The sequence below is a fragment of the Paracoccidioides brasiliensis genome (assembly GCF_000150735.1).
Source record: "Paracoccidioides brasiliensis Pb18 unplaced genomic scaffold supercont2.2, whole genome shotgun sequence".
NCBI lineage: Eukaryota > Fungi > Ascomycota > Eurotiomycetes > Onygenales > Ajellomycetaceae > Paracoccidioides > Paracoccidioides brasiliensis.
In genome coordinates, this window is record NW_011371359.1 from 2,458,879 (window position 1) to 2,473,212 (window position 14,334).

The following is a 14,334-nucleotide window of genomic DNA, read 5'->3' on the forward strand; positions in this document are numbered from 1 at the left end:
GACGGAAGGGTTGGGAAGGGAGCGTGGAAGAGGCGCTAATGTCGTTGCTGGGGGGGTTTGCCGGCTCCAGGAGCTAACAGAAGGGTATATTGGGGCCATGGAATGAGTGGAGGGTGGTAATTGAGCTTGAAGTTGCGTTTGCGTTTGCATTTTGGGACACATATGTAGGCCCCGCGGAATTTTGGCCAAGTGCAAAATCGAGTCGTGGAAGTTGTGGAATCGAGGACGCTACGGGCATACCTAATTGCTGGACAGATGGCATTGTAATAGGCGGGAAATGGCCTGCAGTGGTAGTTGTCAGGGATGGAAGAGGCGGAAGAGACGCAGAACCAGACATGGCTGGCCGGGACACTCTCTTTGCGGGATGCTCTTGTTCTTCCCAGCTTCGCTTCCGACGGAGGTCCAAATTTGAGTTTCCTGTCCAGGGTAATTGGTGTGGTGATAAATTTGGGTGTATGGCTACAGAAGCAGGTGGGAGTTTCTGGAGGTGCTGTTGTAGAGGTACATATGGTGCTAGCACAGGAGATGGTAATTTGGGGGGCCGAACTGGAGGTAGAGATGTTGTTGGACTTATTGGAGTCAGATCGGGAGAAAGCTGCGTAGTCGGAGTGGTAGGTTGTACATCGTTGTCAGGGGGAAGTCGAGATGCTTGGGCGAAATAGTCTGCGAACATCCCAAGCTTCGTATGCCATTGATCCCACTCATTTTTGGTAACGAATAGATTATATCGCACATTACTCAGGAACTCAACCTCCATAATATGAATTTCCTGGGCCGAGATACCTGATACTTCGGCCCACGTCTTATTCGTGTAAGTATTGTCATCCAGAACTATCAATTATTACCAAGTCAGCGCAATACCAGCAAGACAGATAAAGTAGACGTAGAAACTAGAGTATTCTTTATACATTTATTCGCCATCATTAATGCTATTGTCATCAATCTAAATTCACTTCCTCGCTTTCCTCGCACGGTGGGGTTAAATTTCTTCAACCGGTAGATGAACAGGAGAGCCAGGAGTATGACATTCTGGCTGACTTGTGTGGTAGAGAGGATTGTAGTCACCCATTTCCGAAAACCTACTGTTGGTGTCGATTCAGGCATGAGCGGCGGTATAGAGTAATTTAAGGACGAGGGGTTCAAGACAACATTCAGCTTCGAAGCTTTTTCGAACCAGAAGAGACAGGTTATCTTGATATCGACAAATAAGGCATCAGTGAGTTATTGCTGTCCCGGACTTGCCCCGCCCGCAGTTCCATAATGAAGACACAGATTACATACCTGAGCAGCAAATTCCGCTAGACTTCCCTTGCTGGGATTTATGGATGCTGGGATTTGCAGATACGTCGCTATCGAGTTCCGGGAACTCTCCTTCGTATGGGTCTCTGGTACCTGGCTAGTGAGGGACGGAGGTTGCTGCTCTCGTACAGAAGCGGAGATTCTGGCCATTCCTTCCGTCACCAGATGGATATTAGATCTCTCAGAGGCTGAATTCGAGTAAGACGAAGGTATGCCATATGTTTTTGGTCCATAGTTGGATGATGAGACAGATTGCTTTACAGCAATACCTGTCATATCCTCTGGTGGCGTAGATAATCCAAAATTGTAGGGCATGGACCGCTTCGCGGTGTTTCGAGAGCTGATTTCGGCCCTGCAGAGTATCCTGGCTCCGAACGAACCACCTTCAACACTGTTGTAGGCTGAGGAGTATGCTGAACCAAGTTGCGGCTGGGCGGCGGAAAGAACGCTAGACATGAGTGCGGAAACGACGACGTAGGAGAGCGAGGGGCGACAAGTGGGGGCGGGGGGCAGGGCAGGGGGAGACGGGGGAGAGGGAGATATTGAAGGAGATATAAAGCGATGGTTGAGCTTCGTTGCTGTGAGTGAAAGTGAAGTCAGGCTGTTATCAAACGGCAGATGTGTGGGACCAGGAGCTGATATATCAACCCCCCAGGAAGAGGTGGTAGGCAGAGGCGGCGGATAAGTTGAGGCGGATCATCTGGAATGGCGGCATCCAGTCGCTCAATTGTACTATCGTTCCATTAATCCACCCACCAAAGCAGTGCCTGATCCACACATAAGAGATACAGAGAAGTGATTGAATTGGAACCCGTTTGTCTGCAAAGAGTGACGCAAGTTGGGGGGGAGTGGAAAGTGATGGGACTCGGATGGTTGGAGATAGATATAGATATAGATAGATCGATGGAGTAGCGAGTGGTATATTGAATCCGACGGCAACAGCCACAGCCAGGAATTGACTCGAAGATGGGGAGGAAGTGAGTGCGTTATTTGAACTGATTGGCTCAAGGATTTGATGTTGACAGTGACGATGCTTGATGCTTTCATAGAGGAATATAATGGTACTTATAAAGTGAACCAGAAGAAGCATGGGAGGGGAGGCAACGGTCAAAATGTGAATAGGAGGTAATAATAGCAGCGCGATGAGCAGCCACCACCACCCCCCCCTTTCACCCTTTTGAGTCTCTCAACCCTCAGCCAGGCCAGGGAAAAGGAATGGCTGGTGGAGAATATAGGAAGCTTTCGGCACTCGGGAGGGAGAAGTCTCACATACACGGATGGAGCATGGTGGGATGGATATAGCAGCCTGCAGTTCCACTCGGAAAAGTAGTGGCAAGAGTAAAAAAAGACTAATTAGTCAATAACGGGAAATGGGAGTACAATCAGGCGGCAGAAATGGGTGAGAGGAGACGGAGGAATGAAAGGATGAAGCCAACGAATTAAAAATGAACATTATTAATTTTCAAATCTTAACTAAATAACTAGCCATTTACATGTTATATTAGGTATTTAGAATCCAAAAATCCACAAACATCACCTCCCTGACCTACTCCATGCCTAGTCGGTTCTGTAGTTACAATATCCATGTTCAAAGGAGACAGCAGAAGGAATATAAAAATACAAAAAGATGGTTTACTTCTTCTGCCGTTGACTGTGCAGATTGAGAATAGTCAACTCGAGAATCCACACCAACATCCACCCTCATCCACCCACAAACGCACTCTCTCTCATTCACATGCTCACACACACCTCAACATACGTATAGGTACAGGACAGTACAGGTCGCACATCCTCAAACCGGAGCTGGGATTTGTTGGTTAGTCAACTTTTGTTGGGCAAAGTTTGGCGCGGACACTTGGTCAAGAGGCTGATCTCTCGTTATCATATCTGGGCTTTAAAAAACTACCAAAGAAAAAAGGAATAAGGGTAATATCGAAGGACCGGTTGATGTTTGAACTGTGGATGCGGCAGGAAATAAGTAATAGTAATAATAATGGCGACGACAAGGACATGGAACACGCCTCGCTTCCTGACCCAGTTCTCCCAAACTATGCAAAAGGAATGTGGCCTGAGCCGGTGCCAGATGAAGTCGCTCTCTGGCACATAATCAAAGAAGATGAGGGGATTAACCCAGACTTCAGATTCTTTTTTTTTTTTTTTTTTGCTTTCTCTCCTCTTTGCAGTCAAAACGCTAAAACTTCACTTCCTGGGATACCTAGGCTCACCGAAGAACGGACACCACCAGGGCCCAGGTACGTTCTGTTAATTACTGAAACTACTGTATGGTGCATGTACCCTCAATCCAACAGCCTTCGCCTGCTACTAATACTACTACTACTACTCTATGTACTATTAATTATGCTACGTCGAGCAAAATCGTGAATAATAACCACTTGCAACAGGTGCTGACCTGACTTACCACGCTTGTCTGCCAGTCACCAACTGCATCACGTATCACATCCAGTCGGATGTCTGGCTGCACTCTTAGTGGTTGGATCCATTGTTTGGAGGGGAGGGGGAGGCATGTGGTTGCTGTGCGCACACTCCGTAACCCTCCCTCCCCATCAATCATAAATGACAAAATAGCCCTTTTTATTTACGACGGATGATGATGATGGACAGAACTATCGGAACGTCAAAGGAGGGCTTGTTTTGTTTCCACGGATTACCCTCCGCTAAATAGTAGTGGAATTTGTCTCTCTATCCAGGTACTTATCCAAGACATTAGTTATTGAGCTGTTGAGAAAAAGGAAATAATTACTAATATAGCGCTGCGATTTGTTCTGTTCGGTAAACGAGATCTTAACGGGTTAACAACAGCAGAACCAGCTCAACAACCCATTTCTTAAGATATTTGCTTGTCGTCTAATGTGTATCTACAATATATGAAAGGCGAATAGAATCCATGTACTGCACTTGCGCTAACGGATGCCCAGCACATCCAAGATGCTGAAGCAAGGCAGAAGATAAACACAAGAAGTGTCCGCAGGAAGTGCTCCGTAAGGATGAACTAGACAGCATAGCGTACCAGCCTATATGCGCTCAAATGATATGAACTATCGCCCTTCATCCCTTCCTACGAATGCTAGATGCCATGTACGACCTGCTATCCTTTCTGCATCGTATATGAAACGCGTGGCGATGTTCTCTGTGCGGCCTCCAGCAATTAAAAGGGCCGCGGTATTATTCGAAGCATGGGGTTGTTGAGCTGCAGGGAGTACTTACATCCATTACTGTCAGCTTGGGGGCTAGCTTTTCAACCCCTAAGTCCACATCAACATCCCTAATCTTGTCTCGTGTTGTGTTCATTCATGGGTTTGGGCTCATGGTTTGAGGGAAGGATTGACGCGGCTTATTTGACTGCGAAGCCCCCCGGGATTGAGTACTTTTAGCAATTTTTTGTCTGCTGCGGACTCGTGCAGCCTCGTTGCGGCGACATGATCAGAACGCTAAAAAAAAGTTGGGTGTTTTAGACTAACGTACCGCTGTGTGTTTTTGGGAGGGTGGGTTTAAATGGGTCGTCGTTTACAACTACAACATGTTTGAGCTTGACGTCGGGAATGGGGGGTGTTCCAAGGGGATTGATTGATTGATTGATTGTGTTTGCATTAATCTAGCACTATTCAGCGAGCCGCAAGTGACAAAAGGGAATGAATGACAGAAGAATAATTCAAGCAATGATGAATATGTAATTCTTAAAGAATAAGTTCCTTGATTTCATAATCGCTCAGGAAGCCATGCTAACTACTGCATGCTGGTTTGTTAATGTTGCCTCGCTGCGGAGGGGAGTTAGTTATTGATGGAACTTGTAGACTGTGCTGTTTGATGAAAACTCTTTTTTCTTAAATTGTTTGAGTAGATTTCCGTACCCAGTAATTACGCTGCGTATTCCGGGTGGAAAAAAGGAACCACTGGAACAGGGGTGTGTCTGGAGATTTTTTTTTTTTTTTTTCATGTCCACAGCTCCGAGGGTTGAAAGATTGAAAATAGTGATGACGGTAATGATGACATGGTTAGGATCGACGGAGATGGTAGTGGATAGGTTTAAACTGTGCGTTTGGCACGCTTACGCAGTGGAAGTCTGGACTTGAAGAAGTTGCATCGGTGCCTCCGGAAGAGTAGAGCCATTTGGATAGAACAACGGGACTTTTTCTTGCTGGTACTGCTGCGGAATGGTGGAGTGGCTTTTGAGTTTCACATCCTCCTGGAGACATTGGACGAAGGACATATATAATCTCATTCTCATCCATACATTGCCAGGTACGACGATGATGGCAAAATTCTTGACGACGGAACCTTGACCGTTGGTGAGTGTCAGACCGCAAATCGTAATTTGGCATTCCAAGGTTGTTTTTGGTTTTATCTTCCAGCCCATCTTTCTCTATGGCACCTCATGTTGAAACCTAGATGCTCACTGCTAAAACCCATGTCCGTAATTATGAATTTTGAGGCTTTGGGGCTATCCATATTCCAGCTGCTCCCGGCTTGTGGTGGGGTAAAACTTTGCGAAGAAGGTTGGGTTTGCGCCTGTTTCATTTCATTTTCTTCTATTTGGAAAGCAGCTCCGGTTTTTTTTCATTCATAAATTGTTTTATCCTGGGCATGGATTTGTTGGAGCAAAAACCTGAGCTATCTTGATATCTTGGGTGCCCTTATGTGTGGAGCGCTGACGGGGTCGTGTTGACAAAACAATGAAAATGAAAGAGAGTCGTGGAGAACTTGAAGAACAAAAAAATAATAAAATAAAAGAGGGTTCCGCTGTATCCACCTCGCATCCATCTCAAATTCCATCCAGCTTACGTTGCCAACGGAGTTAGTTCGTTAATTATTTTGCTCTTTGGCGACAGACTCAGGGCAAGGAACGCGGCTTTGGTTTGCAACTCGAGTGGCACACACCGCCAAACCTAGACACGCATATGAAGGTTTGACCGATAGTTAAATGGCAACTCGTAAGGACCATTAACTATTTGATATGTCGAAAATATGCCCCCTACTAGGGGGCAAGCTTCTTGAACAAGACTGGGCCAGTGATACCAGCCAAGGATTAAAGGGTGGCCGGAGAGCGATACATGCCAGCTAATATTTAAAAATATTCCATATACTAATGTGTCTCTGTCTATTGTGTCTCTGTCTATTTAAGGGCAAGAAAACAAATAATGGTCAAAATATTGATTCAGCCAATAAGATCAACTTCTCATCGGTTACCGATAACAAACAAAACTGTCTGGGCACGACCACACGGAGACCGCCATGCAGAGTACCGGGAGGAACTTGGGGCAGTTGAAAGAAACGCATCGTGTGTGCCTATGTCCAGGTCTCAGAATCGTACTTAATATTTGATATACCTGCTTTATCATTTGTTCCAGCGTGCAGTTAAGATCCTTAAGATTTGAAAAGTTATATTGAAAATTCTTGCCATTAATATCCGCCCGCCACCCTCCTTGCATCCGAGCAAAGCGTTAGTGGTAACCAGCCAGAGGAGAGGGCGGGTTTGGGCCGCTCAGACAAATTTTTGGATGTGCTCTGTAGTCGAACCGTCGTGCTTCCTATGCATCAGTTTTCCCGCGGACATGAAATAACATATGTGTTGTAGTTAACTCTTGGTCGGAGAAACGGTTGCCTTCTTTCCTACTAGACGACTGGAACAGCTACTGGATAAACATTAAAGCCCGGGAGTGACCACGTCTGGTTTATACCTACCTAGGGTTGAATCAGATCAACCAAGTCCGAGCATGCTCCACGTTCTCCCTTGCTGAATACCAGCTTAACGAGGAGTTCTTGGATCCGTTTTCCTGCCTTCCCAACTAAGGAGATGACGCCAGGATGAGGACCAGGGCAATGTCGGCGATCTCCAAAGACTGTCCAAAGACTGATAAACCGAATGCTTTGGGATGATAGTCCATTTGGTGTCTTCCGTCTGGGACAAACGGCAAATCACATTGGTTGCATTCCTCCTAAACATCGATGCCCCTAATAGGGAAGAGGATATCACCGATTTGTTTCAGGTTCAAATTCGACATCGTAGCGGGATTTTGTTGACCACAACTAGCAGTGATAAATTAGCAAGCCGCTTCAGAAAGCCGCAGAGCAATTTCAAGCGAAACAGCCAAAATCACAACATTGGAAGCTTGAAAGCCTGCTTAAGGCGGTCTGCACCCAGCATCTCTTGCAGAAACGACCATTGGGCCGCAATGTAAACGGGTAACCATCTGATCAATGTATGAAAATATGAGCAGGCGCCAGAAATGCGCCGGAAGATCTGGATAGCCTTCTTCATCCACGCTTCTTTCAAAGGTGAAAGGGACACCAAGAAGTTGACTGCAGAAAGCAAGCACAAACCAAACCTGCACTCAAAACCTGAGCCCATAGTTAGGGGAGTTCAATGACGCCCACTGTCGTGTAGATTATTGGCCCATAGTCTGCTAGCCGCCCTTTGAAACGTTGTAACGCCCTGTATACTTTGGACAAAACAAATATGGATCATTTATTACTGCACTTTGTTCGAGAGACCAGCGTACAAACCAGAGGTCACATATAATGAATCGGCAGAAACCTGGTTTGTTCTTTGTGCCAGTCCGTTTCTCTCATCTTTAGCGCGTAATGTGTGTGCGGATATTCGTTACACGCAAAAAGCCTCGCAACTTGGGTTCCATTGGTCAACAAGGTGGCAATCTTACGCAAACAGAAGGGTGATTTTCAAGCACAACCTCCGTTTTCCAAAACCATCCATTACTACCTACATTCTGCTGCCCAAAGGATTGTCACATGATGTAACGTAAAGGCAGACCCATTCCATCCACATGGGTTGTTTCAAAGGAGAAGTGAACCCGCTGCAGACTTGATACTTCGACTAATCCACGCCAACAACCACTCGGCTGGGGATGGTTGAGGAAAACACTCCAGCCAACTTCAATCAACGCATGCGTCACCCAATCAGTTGTCCAGAATTCATTGCTGCCGGTGATCGATTTATCCATGGATGGCTTGGGAATGGGAGAGAACAACTTCAGCCTAAACTGAATAATTGGGTCTTCCGGTAACTACAACACCTTGCTCTGTGATGTCCCAAGTCGTTTTCTGATGATGATTATTCCCCTGTTGATCGACCCATGGTTGACATCTTAAATTGGATCACCTTGTTTGACTGCCCACGAGGCGGCACCAACAACTTTCTCTCTGGTTAATTATTGGAGAATTTATAGGCAGATTTTGGTAGGCAACATCCTGTTCGCTGGGCACGTTCGCATATCAGCCGGGGCCAGAAGATAACAAACCTATGCAATATGCTAATTTGCCTCGCATTATATAGCATTATTGGATTTCACTCGCACCATAATTTAGGAATCCTGTTCTGACACGGGAAAACTGACAGTGATCATCGGCCTTAATCAGATGTTAAGACTTGGAGGAGCACAATTAAACATATCGCAAATTTGTTGCTTGCCCTGCATCTCTCCCTTATTATCATTCATCCAAGTACCAAGATCGAAATCAGGTACCGCAGCTTGCATTGCCGTTCCCATCCAAGCCGAGACCAAGGTCTCACATACACCGCTCTAAAAAGTTCCATGGACTCTGTCCATATCACAGCTGACTCGCGTTGAAGCTAACCTTCTTCGTCCATGGAAACCATCATGTGGAGGAGTTGAACAGCTCCCATGCCTGAAGCTAGCCAACAAAGCTGTCGCAAACGAGATGCAAAATAAAAGCTGACACTATTACACAGCACCACTCGCTTCCATGGTATTCTGTCAATACACGTTGCCTTTTCCTTAACCAAAGCCGGAAGAGAAATTTAACAGTGTTCATAGAAGATAGAAAAGTCAGGCTAATAAATTTCAAGCAGTTAACTTTCCAGCTCGCATGGTTCTCCAACAAAGGAACACCGGAACAAAGTGCCAGAACATGACACGACCTGACACGAACGCATGGGATTCGATTCCATCCGTTCAATATAACCCGATTTGGTTAATCACCTTCCCACGAAGAATGACGACGGGCGTCGAGGGTTCCATGCAACACGCAGACTTCCAGGTTGAACGAAGTATATGACTTTCTCCTTTAATGTTTATGGACGAATCACCTGGTCACATCTTCCACTATCTCGATAAGAACCAGGCCAATGCAGGCATCCCACTCAGAAATAATTAAATCCTTTCCCGCTGTAGATTAATAATGAATCCGTATTTTCGCTCAATGCTCAACTTAGCTCCCAAGAAACCAGCCCTTTGCTCGCTGGAATAACTTATCAAGGAAGCTCAACATTTAGTTGGCAACACACCGTGCTAAGGAAGCTAAACGCCTAAATAAAGCCGCTAATAATCGCTAGCTGCCCCAAGCAAAACAGGGGTCGAAGCCCAGTGACATAGCAACATAGCAGGAATATTACGGAGCACATTTGCAGGCGCTGAGGTTTTGCCAACTCTTTGGTGCGAATTTTTGATTCGAACGAGAATGGGAAAACTTGGGACCAAGTATTCCTCTCCTTTTATTTGTTACGGGTTGGTCCCAGCCACCAGGCTTCGTCCCGCATCTCGCAAGAATCTTGCCCTGCCCCCAGCAAGGAATCCGCTTGCAGATAAAAAAACATTCCGTTAGGCTGTAAGAAGGGAAATCCACAAAACTATTGAAGTTTGATGGCGTCTGAGGGGGCTCTTGGATTTCTACTGTGGCTGGCGACTCTCCCGTCCAGATCGAAACAGGACCTCAGTTACCGCCTGCTGCGTGATATTTTGCTGCGCTGTTCCTATCAAGAGAAATCTCTTCTACACATGATTAACAAGCGATTGACGCCATCGAGAGTAGACAGGATGTTATCGTTTCGCCTAGAATCACCTTCCCACCAGTGTCGACATGGGTGCGGTGAGCATCTATGGCTGTTTGAGGTCATGCCCTGCCGTCACTATCCGCGGAACCCACGCACCTAACAGCGACAGGATTTTTCCGGAGCCGTTGTACTTGTGAGGGACAGAGAGAGATAGGACGACATCTCTTCTTCAGATCTGTGTTTATCAGTCAGACTCCTACCATCCCATACAGAGATCAGGCAAATGCTTGCTCAGTATTCAAGACAAGGTTATTCTTGAAATAAATGTCAGGATATGTGTTGACGAAAGGGTTCTCCATGTTGGTGACTTGGCATCCTCGTTGCGAAAACTTATCTAATCCAGCGTTGTAAAAACCTCTCTTTCGGAGTCAAATGGTTACATGTGCTGCACCTGCTAATACCTCTCTGAGAGCAGGGCTATATCTCTGAACTGCATACTTGGTATGATACATGGTCTTGGACAAGTGCTCTTTGTCATAGATATGGTTTCGTCGGAGAGAGAAGATCAATCAGTTGTCCCCCCAGCCATTGATTTTAATACCTATATTTTTGCCGAGTAGAGTGTCACTTGGGGTTGATGGAAAAAGGTATGTATGTCTTGAAGGGGTAGGAAGGACGATATGGACAGTTGAGTCCCCGGAGTTTGATTGCTCTATAAGTAGGGAATGGGGAGCCTTGGTTACCTCCAGCCCTTGAAGATTCTCGTCACTGGAAGTGAAATCGGGGAGATGGTGCTTTGTGGAAACTTCAGATATACAAGTCAAGCACCAATATTTTGAAACGAAACCAAGTTTGACCCTGATAAGCATCAGAGACTCTCTGCTACTGCGTTATCAAATCTGGCGAATCTGATCTTCTCGATTTTAGTATGTATATTCCGGTTCATCTTCAACCCATTCACCTAATTCCTGGTCAAGGATAGCTAGGGGGTGCACAAATGGTGGAGAAGGATCCTGCTTCTCTTTTCGGGACCCTTAATAGGGCCGTAGTGACATAACTGTCTATTCCATTGCCGCCCGTGCCATTATTCCAGGAGCACTCCTCATGGACATCAACCAGATCTAGCAAATGGCTGACAGTGCTGTTGGAGAGAAACTTGGGCTCTGATGTGAAATACCCCTGAGAACTTGGTATTCATTTTCCCGCACGCCGTTTAGCATTCATTCCTTTCAGGAGATCCAAGTCAATGAAGGTTTTTGTTTCTTTGTGGAATGGCATTAGAATGGAAACTATGCTCAAATACTTATTCTTTAGCTTTTTTAACTCCTGCTTGTTGAAAAAACTTATTTTCTGTCTTTGTCTGCAAACAGTGAGCAAATCCAATGATCACTTCTTTAATTATTTCCTTTTTGCGATCACTCTGGCTATTTAGCTTTGTGATGCATACCTCGAAGTTGAGTTATAGGCGAGTGCTTTAAAAGATTATAACGAAGATATATCACGAGGACGTGGGAAAAGCCAAAACCGAACTTTTAAGCCATCGTCAATGGAGTACAAGGCCTTGCATTGGGGCATAAAAAAGACGACTTGCTTGTTGCGTCAATAATTCAAGCAGTGCCGTTCCGTGGCGCGTATTCGAATGCACATGTATCGGGTCTATATTGTAACGAAGGTAAAGCGGTAAAGGCCACTCACCCGATCCTGTTTTGTGTGCCCGATTGTGCCCTAGGGATGTATTACGAATATGTCTCCTAGTGCCAAAAGAAGCCCTGTAGACATGGGCAAAGGGGATTCAGCTGAATAAAAGCTGTTTGACGCTCCGTGGCATCTTTGAAGGAAGAAAACTTGCTATTCCTTCTCGATGAGGGGAGCAAGGTCCAAGCAAAACAGCAAGTGTGGTTGGGGGGTAGTACGTAGAGGAGGCAGCAGAAACAAGAAAAAGAAAAGAGAAATATTAATTGTGTCGTATCGGGTGTGCGTAGGGTTCACCATTTAAAAATGGCGACTCAGCAAGCACACTGTATATTTCCCAGTGCTTGAGCACAGTGGGAACTCCTGAGCCAGTTGTTTAGCATCGTCTCGTGGAACGTTGAAAAAGGAGGTGCGTTCAGTATATATATATATATAAAATGGTCACTGACTGACTAGCCATCTGCTTGCATGCAAGCCCTGGAGAGAAAAAGAATACATGCGATATGCTGATTGGTCTACTTACCTGATGCCTGATGATCACTCACTCCTCTTACCATGTTGCTCACCTCGGGGTTCTATGATTCAGATGAATTTTATCATTTTGTATATTTCTTTCAAATCAAGTTTGTAAATACCACGATATGAATGCTCCTGTAAGATATGCGTCAGAAAGACTCAAAATATAGTTCTGTTGATACGTCTTCTGACTCTGGCTTTACCTCATCATGCACAATTTGATGCAAGGAATAGCCGCTTCTGCATTTGACAGCACACAGACGGGGAATTTGTCAATTTTTGCCTCGTGAGATGGCTGCGTGCTTGGATGCAAGTGCAACTATGACCATACTCCCGAGTAGCATATCATCAGAGAATGAGCATCAACATTCGCAATACCCCAGGAGCCCAAGTTCTCCGCTGTCAGGGGGGGAGGGGCCATGGGAACCCAGAGCCCTGTCCTCTCTTTGCCTTGATGGAGTTGAATACTGTGAGTAACTTGAACCACCTGCCAAGGTGATGCGATCCACACAACAAATGTGCTTTTAGCACGCATTATTTGTACATACACGGAACTAATATTTTACAGAATTCGGCCATTTAATGTATATATATATTTCAACGATTCCAGGAGCGGAGAGGAAGGTATGGCATTTGCAGCGAAGAGCAATCAGGGTGTCCATCAGCATCAGTCTCAGCATCCATGGATGGTCAGGTCGATGCGTAACTGCGAACAAAAACAATCATAGTAACAGCTAACTAACTAAATAAAGATTTGAAGATATGCGAACACTAGTGTGTTGCATGTGTAGTTATGTCACGTGATTTAATGGTTTCATGGTTGATAACTTATGGATTGCCTGCCATTAACAGGAATAAGACTACTATGAGGGCAATAGTAGTTTTTTCCTTCTTCAGGTCCGTATTGTAGCTACCTGGAATCTACATACTTCCCTTGTCTATAGAATTTCGTCCATTATATGTGGGAATGTAGAACGATTGCATATGAACCCAATATAACCGTGTCATCAAGTTGCACTTTTTGCTGGTTGAAGGCAGAGCAAGGGAGCTGTGTGAAAAAACTACATACAAGAGCGTCAATATGCCTCTCTCCGGTGTCCTTACCCCATACCTTTCTTTCCTCCAATATCCATTTAGCGAGTGTTGTGGATCTCTCGGAGCAAATACTTCAACACTCCTCCTGCGTAAGCTGATTCCTTAGGGAAATATTTGCTATTATTTATGGTATAAGCCCGCAATTCATCGACGGATGCAAACAACCTAGCCTGTTGTCTGGTAGTGTTGTCTACCAGATCAACAAGATTGACATGAACGCCCTTTATTTCCTGTGATCACATAATCAGTCTTCATTTGCCTGGCCTGCCATAAGAAACGGTCTCAGATGAATCACCGTTCTTACTTTCTTGCAAGCCTTAATGGTCTGTGGTAGAGGATCAATATCAACTGCAATGCACAAACGGTGCCAGCAGTTGATATCATCGGTATCAGAGCCATACAAGTCGTTGAATTTCATGACCATGGCATTTTTGAATTTGAAAAGTGCGTTTTTTCTGTCTTGGTTCTGTTTTCCCCATCCAAAGTGGTCACACATTCTGTAGAATTCCGACGCAATCGACTCATTCTTGCGATAGTTGAACTTGGGATACTGGTTAAAGAAGGCTGTAACCGGGTCACTGTTCAAACCTTGCTTCCGCTGGTAGTGGATAGTAGTGGTTAGTTAGTGGCCCCTAATCTTTTGCTGTGATCATCTAAACATTACCTTCCTTGAGTTATTCTGGAATGAAATTTCACTTTTTCGAGCCATCTTGAGAGTCGGCTAGCGATGGAACCAAGGCAGCCTATCCTGTAATTTTGGGGGTGGGCGAAGATCAATCTGGTAAGATTTAGAAAGCATCCCAGGGGGAAAAAATGAAAATGACGGCGAAAAGATCCATCTGCTAATGTGGATAACACTTGTGTGTGTTATTTCCTTACTACACTGTCTTCGTTGAATCCAGCAAACTTGGCTATTCCATTGGATTCTACCTGCCAAAATCCAAGTGGTGATACCTCCCATGAGC

At 45.3% G+C, this 14,334-nt stretch overlaps 4 protein-coding genes across 4 annotated transcripts; all 4 read right to left on the reverse strand.

The window, feature by feature from the left end:
* Positions 1–73: 73 nt before the first annotated feature.
* PADG_01977 (uncharacterized protein) lies at positions 74–1,755 on the reverse strand (the record flags this gene model as incomplete). The annotated part of the gene is made up of 3 exons (XM_010758843.1): positions 74–831; positions 909–1,191; positions 1,282–1,755. The coding sequence occupies 3 exons, from the start codon at positions 1,753–1,755 to the stop codon at positions 74–76; spliced, it is 1,515 nt and encodes a 504-aa protein (XP_010757145.1).
* Positions 1,756–5,365: 3,610 nt separating this feature from the next.
* On the reverse strand, positions 5,366–5,674 carry PADG_11349 (uncharacterized protein; the record flags this gene model as incomplete). The annotated part of the gene is made up of 2 exons (XM_010759600.1): positions 5,366–5,503; positions 5,552–5,674. The coding sequence occupies 2 exons, from the start codon at positions 5,672–5,674 to the stop codon at positions 5,366–5,368; spliced, it is 261 nt and encodes an 86-aa protein (XP_010757902.1).
* Positions 5,675–7,411: 1,737 nt separating this feature from the next.
* On the reverse strand, positions 7,412–8,276 carry PADG_11350 (uncharacterized protein; the record flags this gene model as incomplete). The annotated part of the gene is made up of 2 exons (XM_010759601.1): positions 7,412–7,617; positions 8,087–8,276. The coding sequence occupies 2 exons, from the start codon at positions 8,274–8,276 to the stop codon at positions 7,412–7,414; spliced, it is 396 nt and encodes a 131-aa protein (XP_010757903.1).
* Positions 8,277–13,407: 5,131 nt separating this feature from the next.
* On the reverse strand, positions 13,408–14,078 carry PADG_01980 (uncharacterized protein; the record flags this gene model as incomplete). Its single annotated transcript, XM_010759359.1, has 3 exons — positions 13,408–13,599; positions 13,674–13,967; positions 14,034–14,078. 3 exons carry the CDS (start codon positions 14,076–14,078, stop codon positions 13,408–13,410), a joined length of 531 nt encoding a protein of 176 aa, XP_010757661.1.
* Positions 14,079–14,334: the final 256 nt, after the last annotated feature.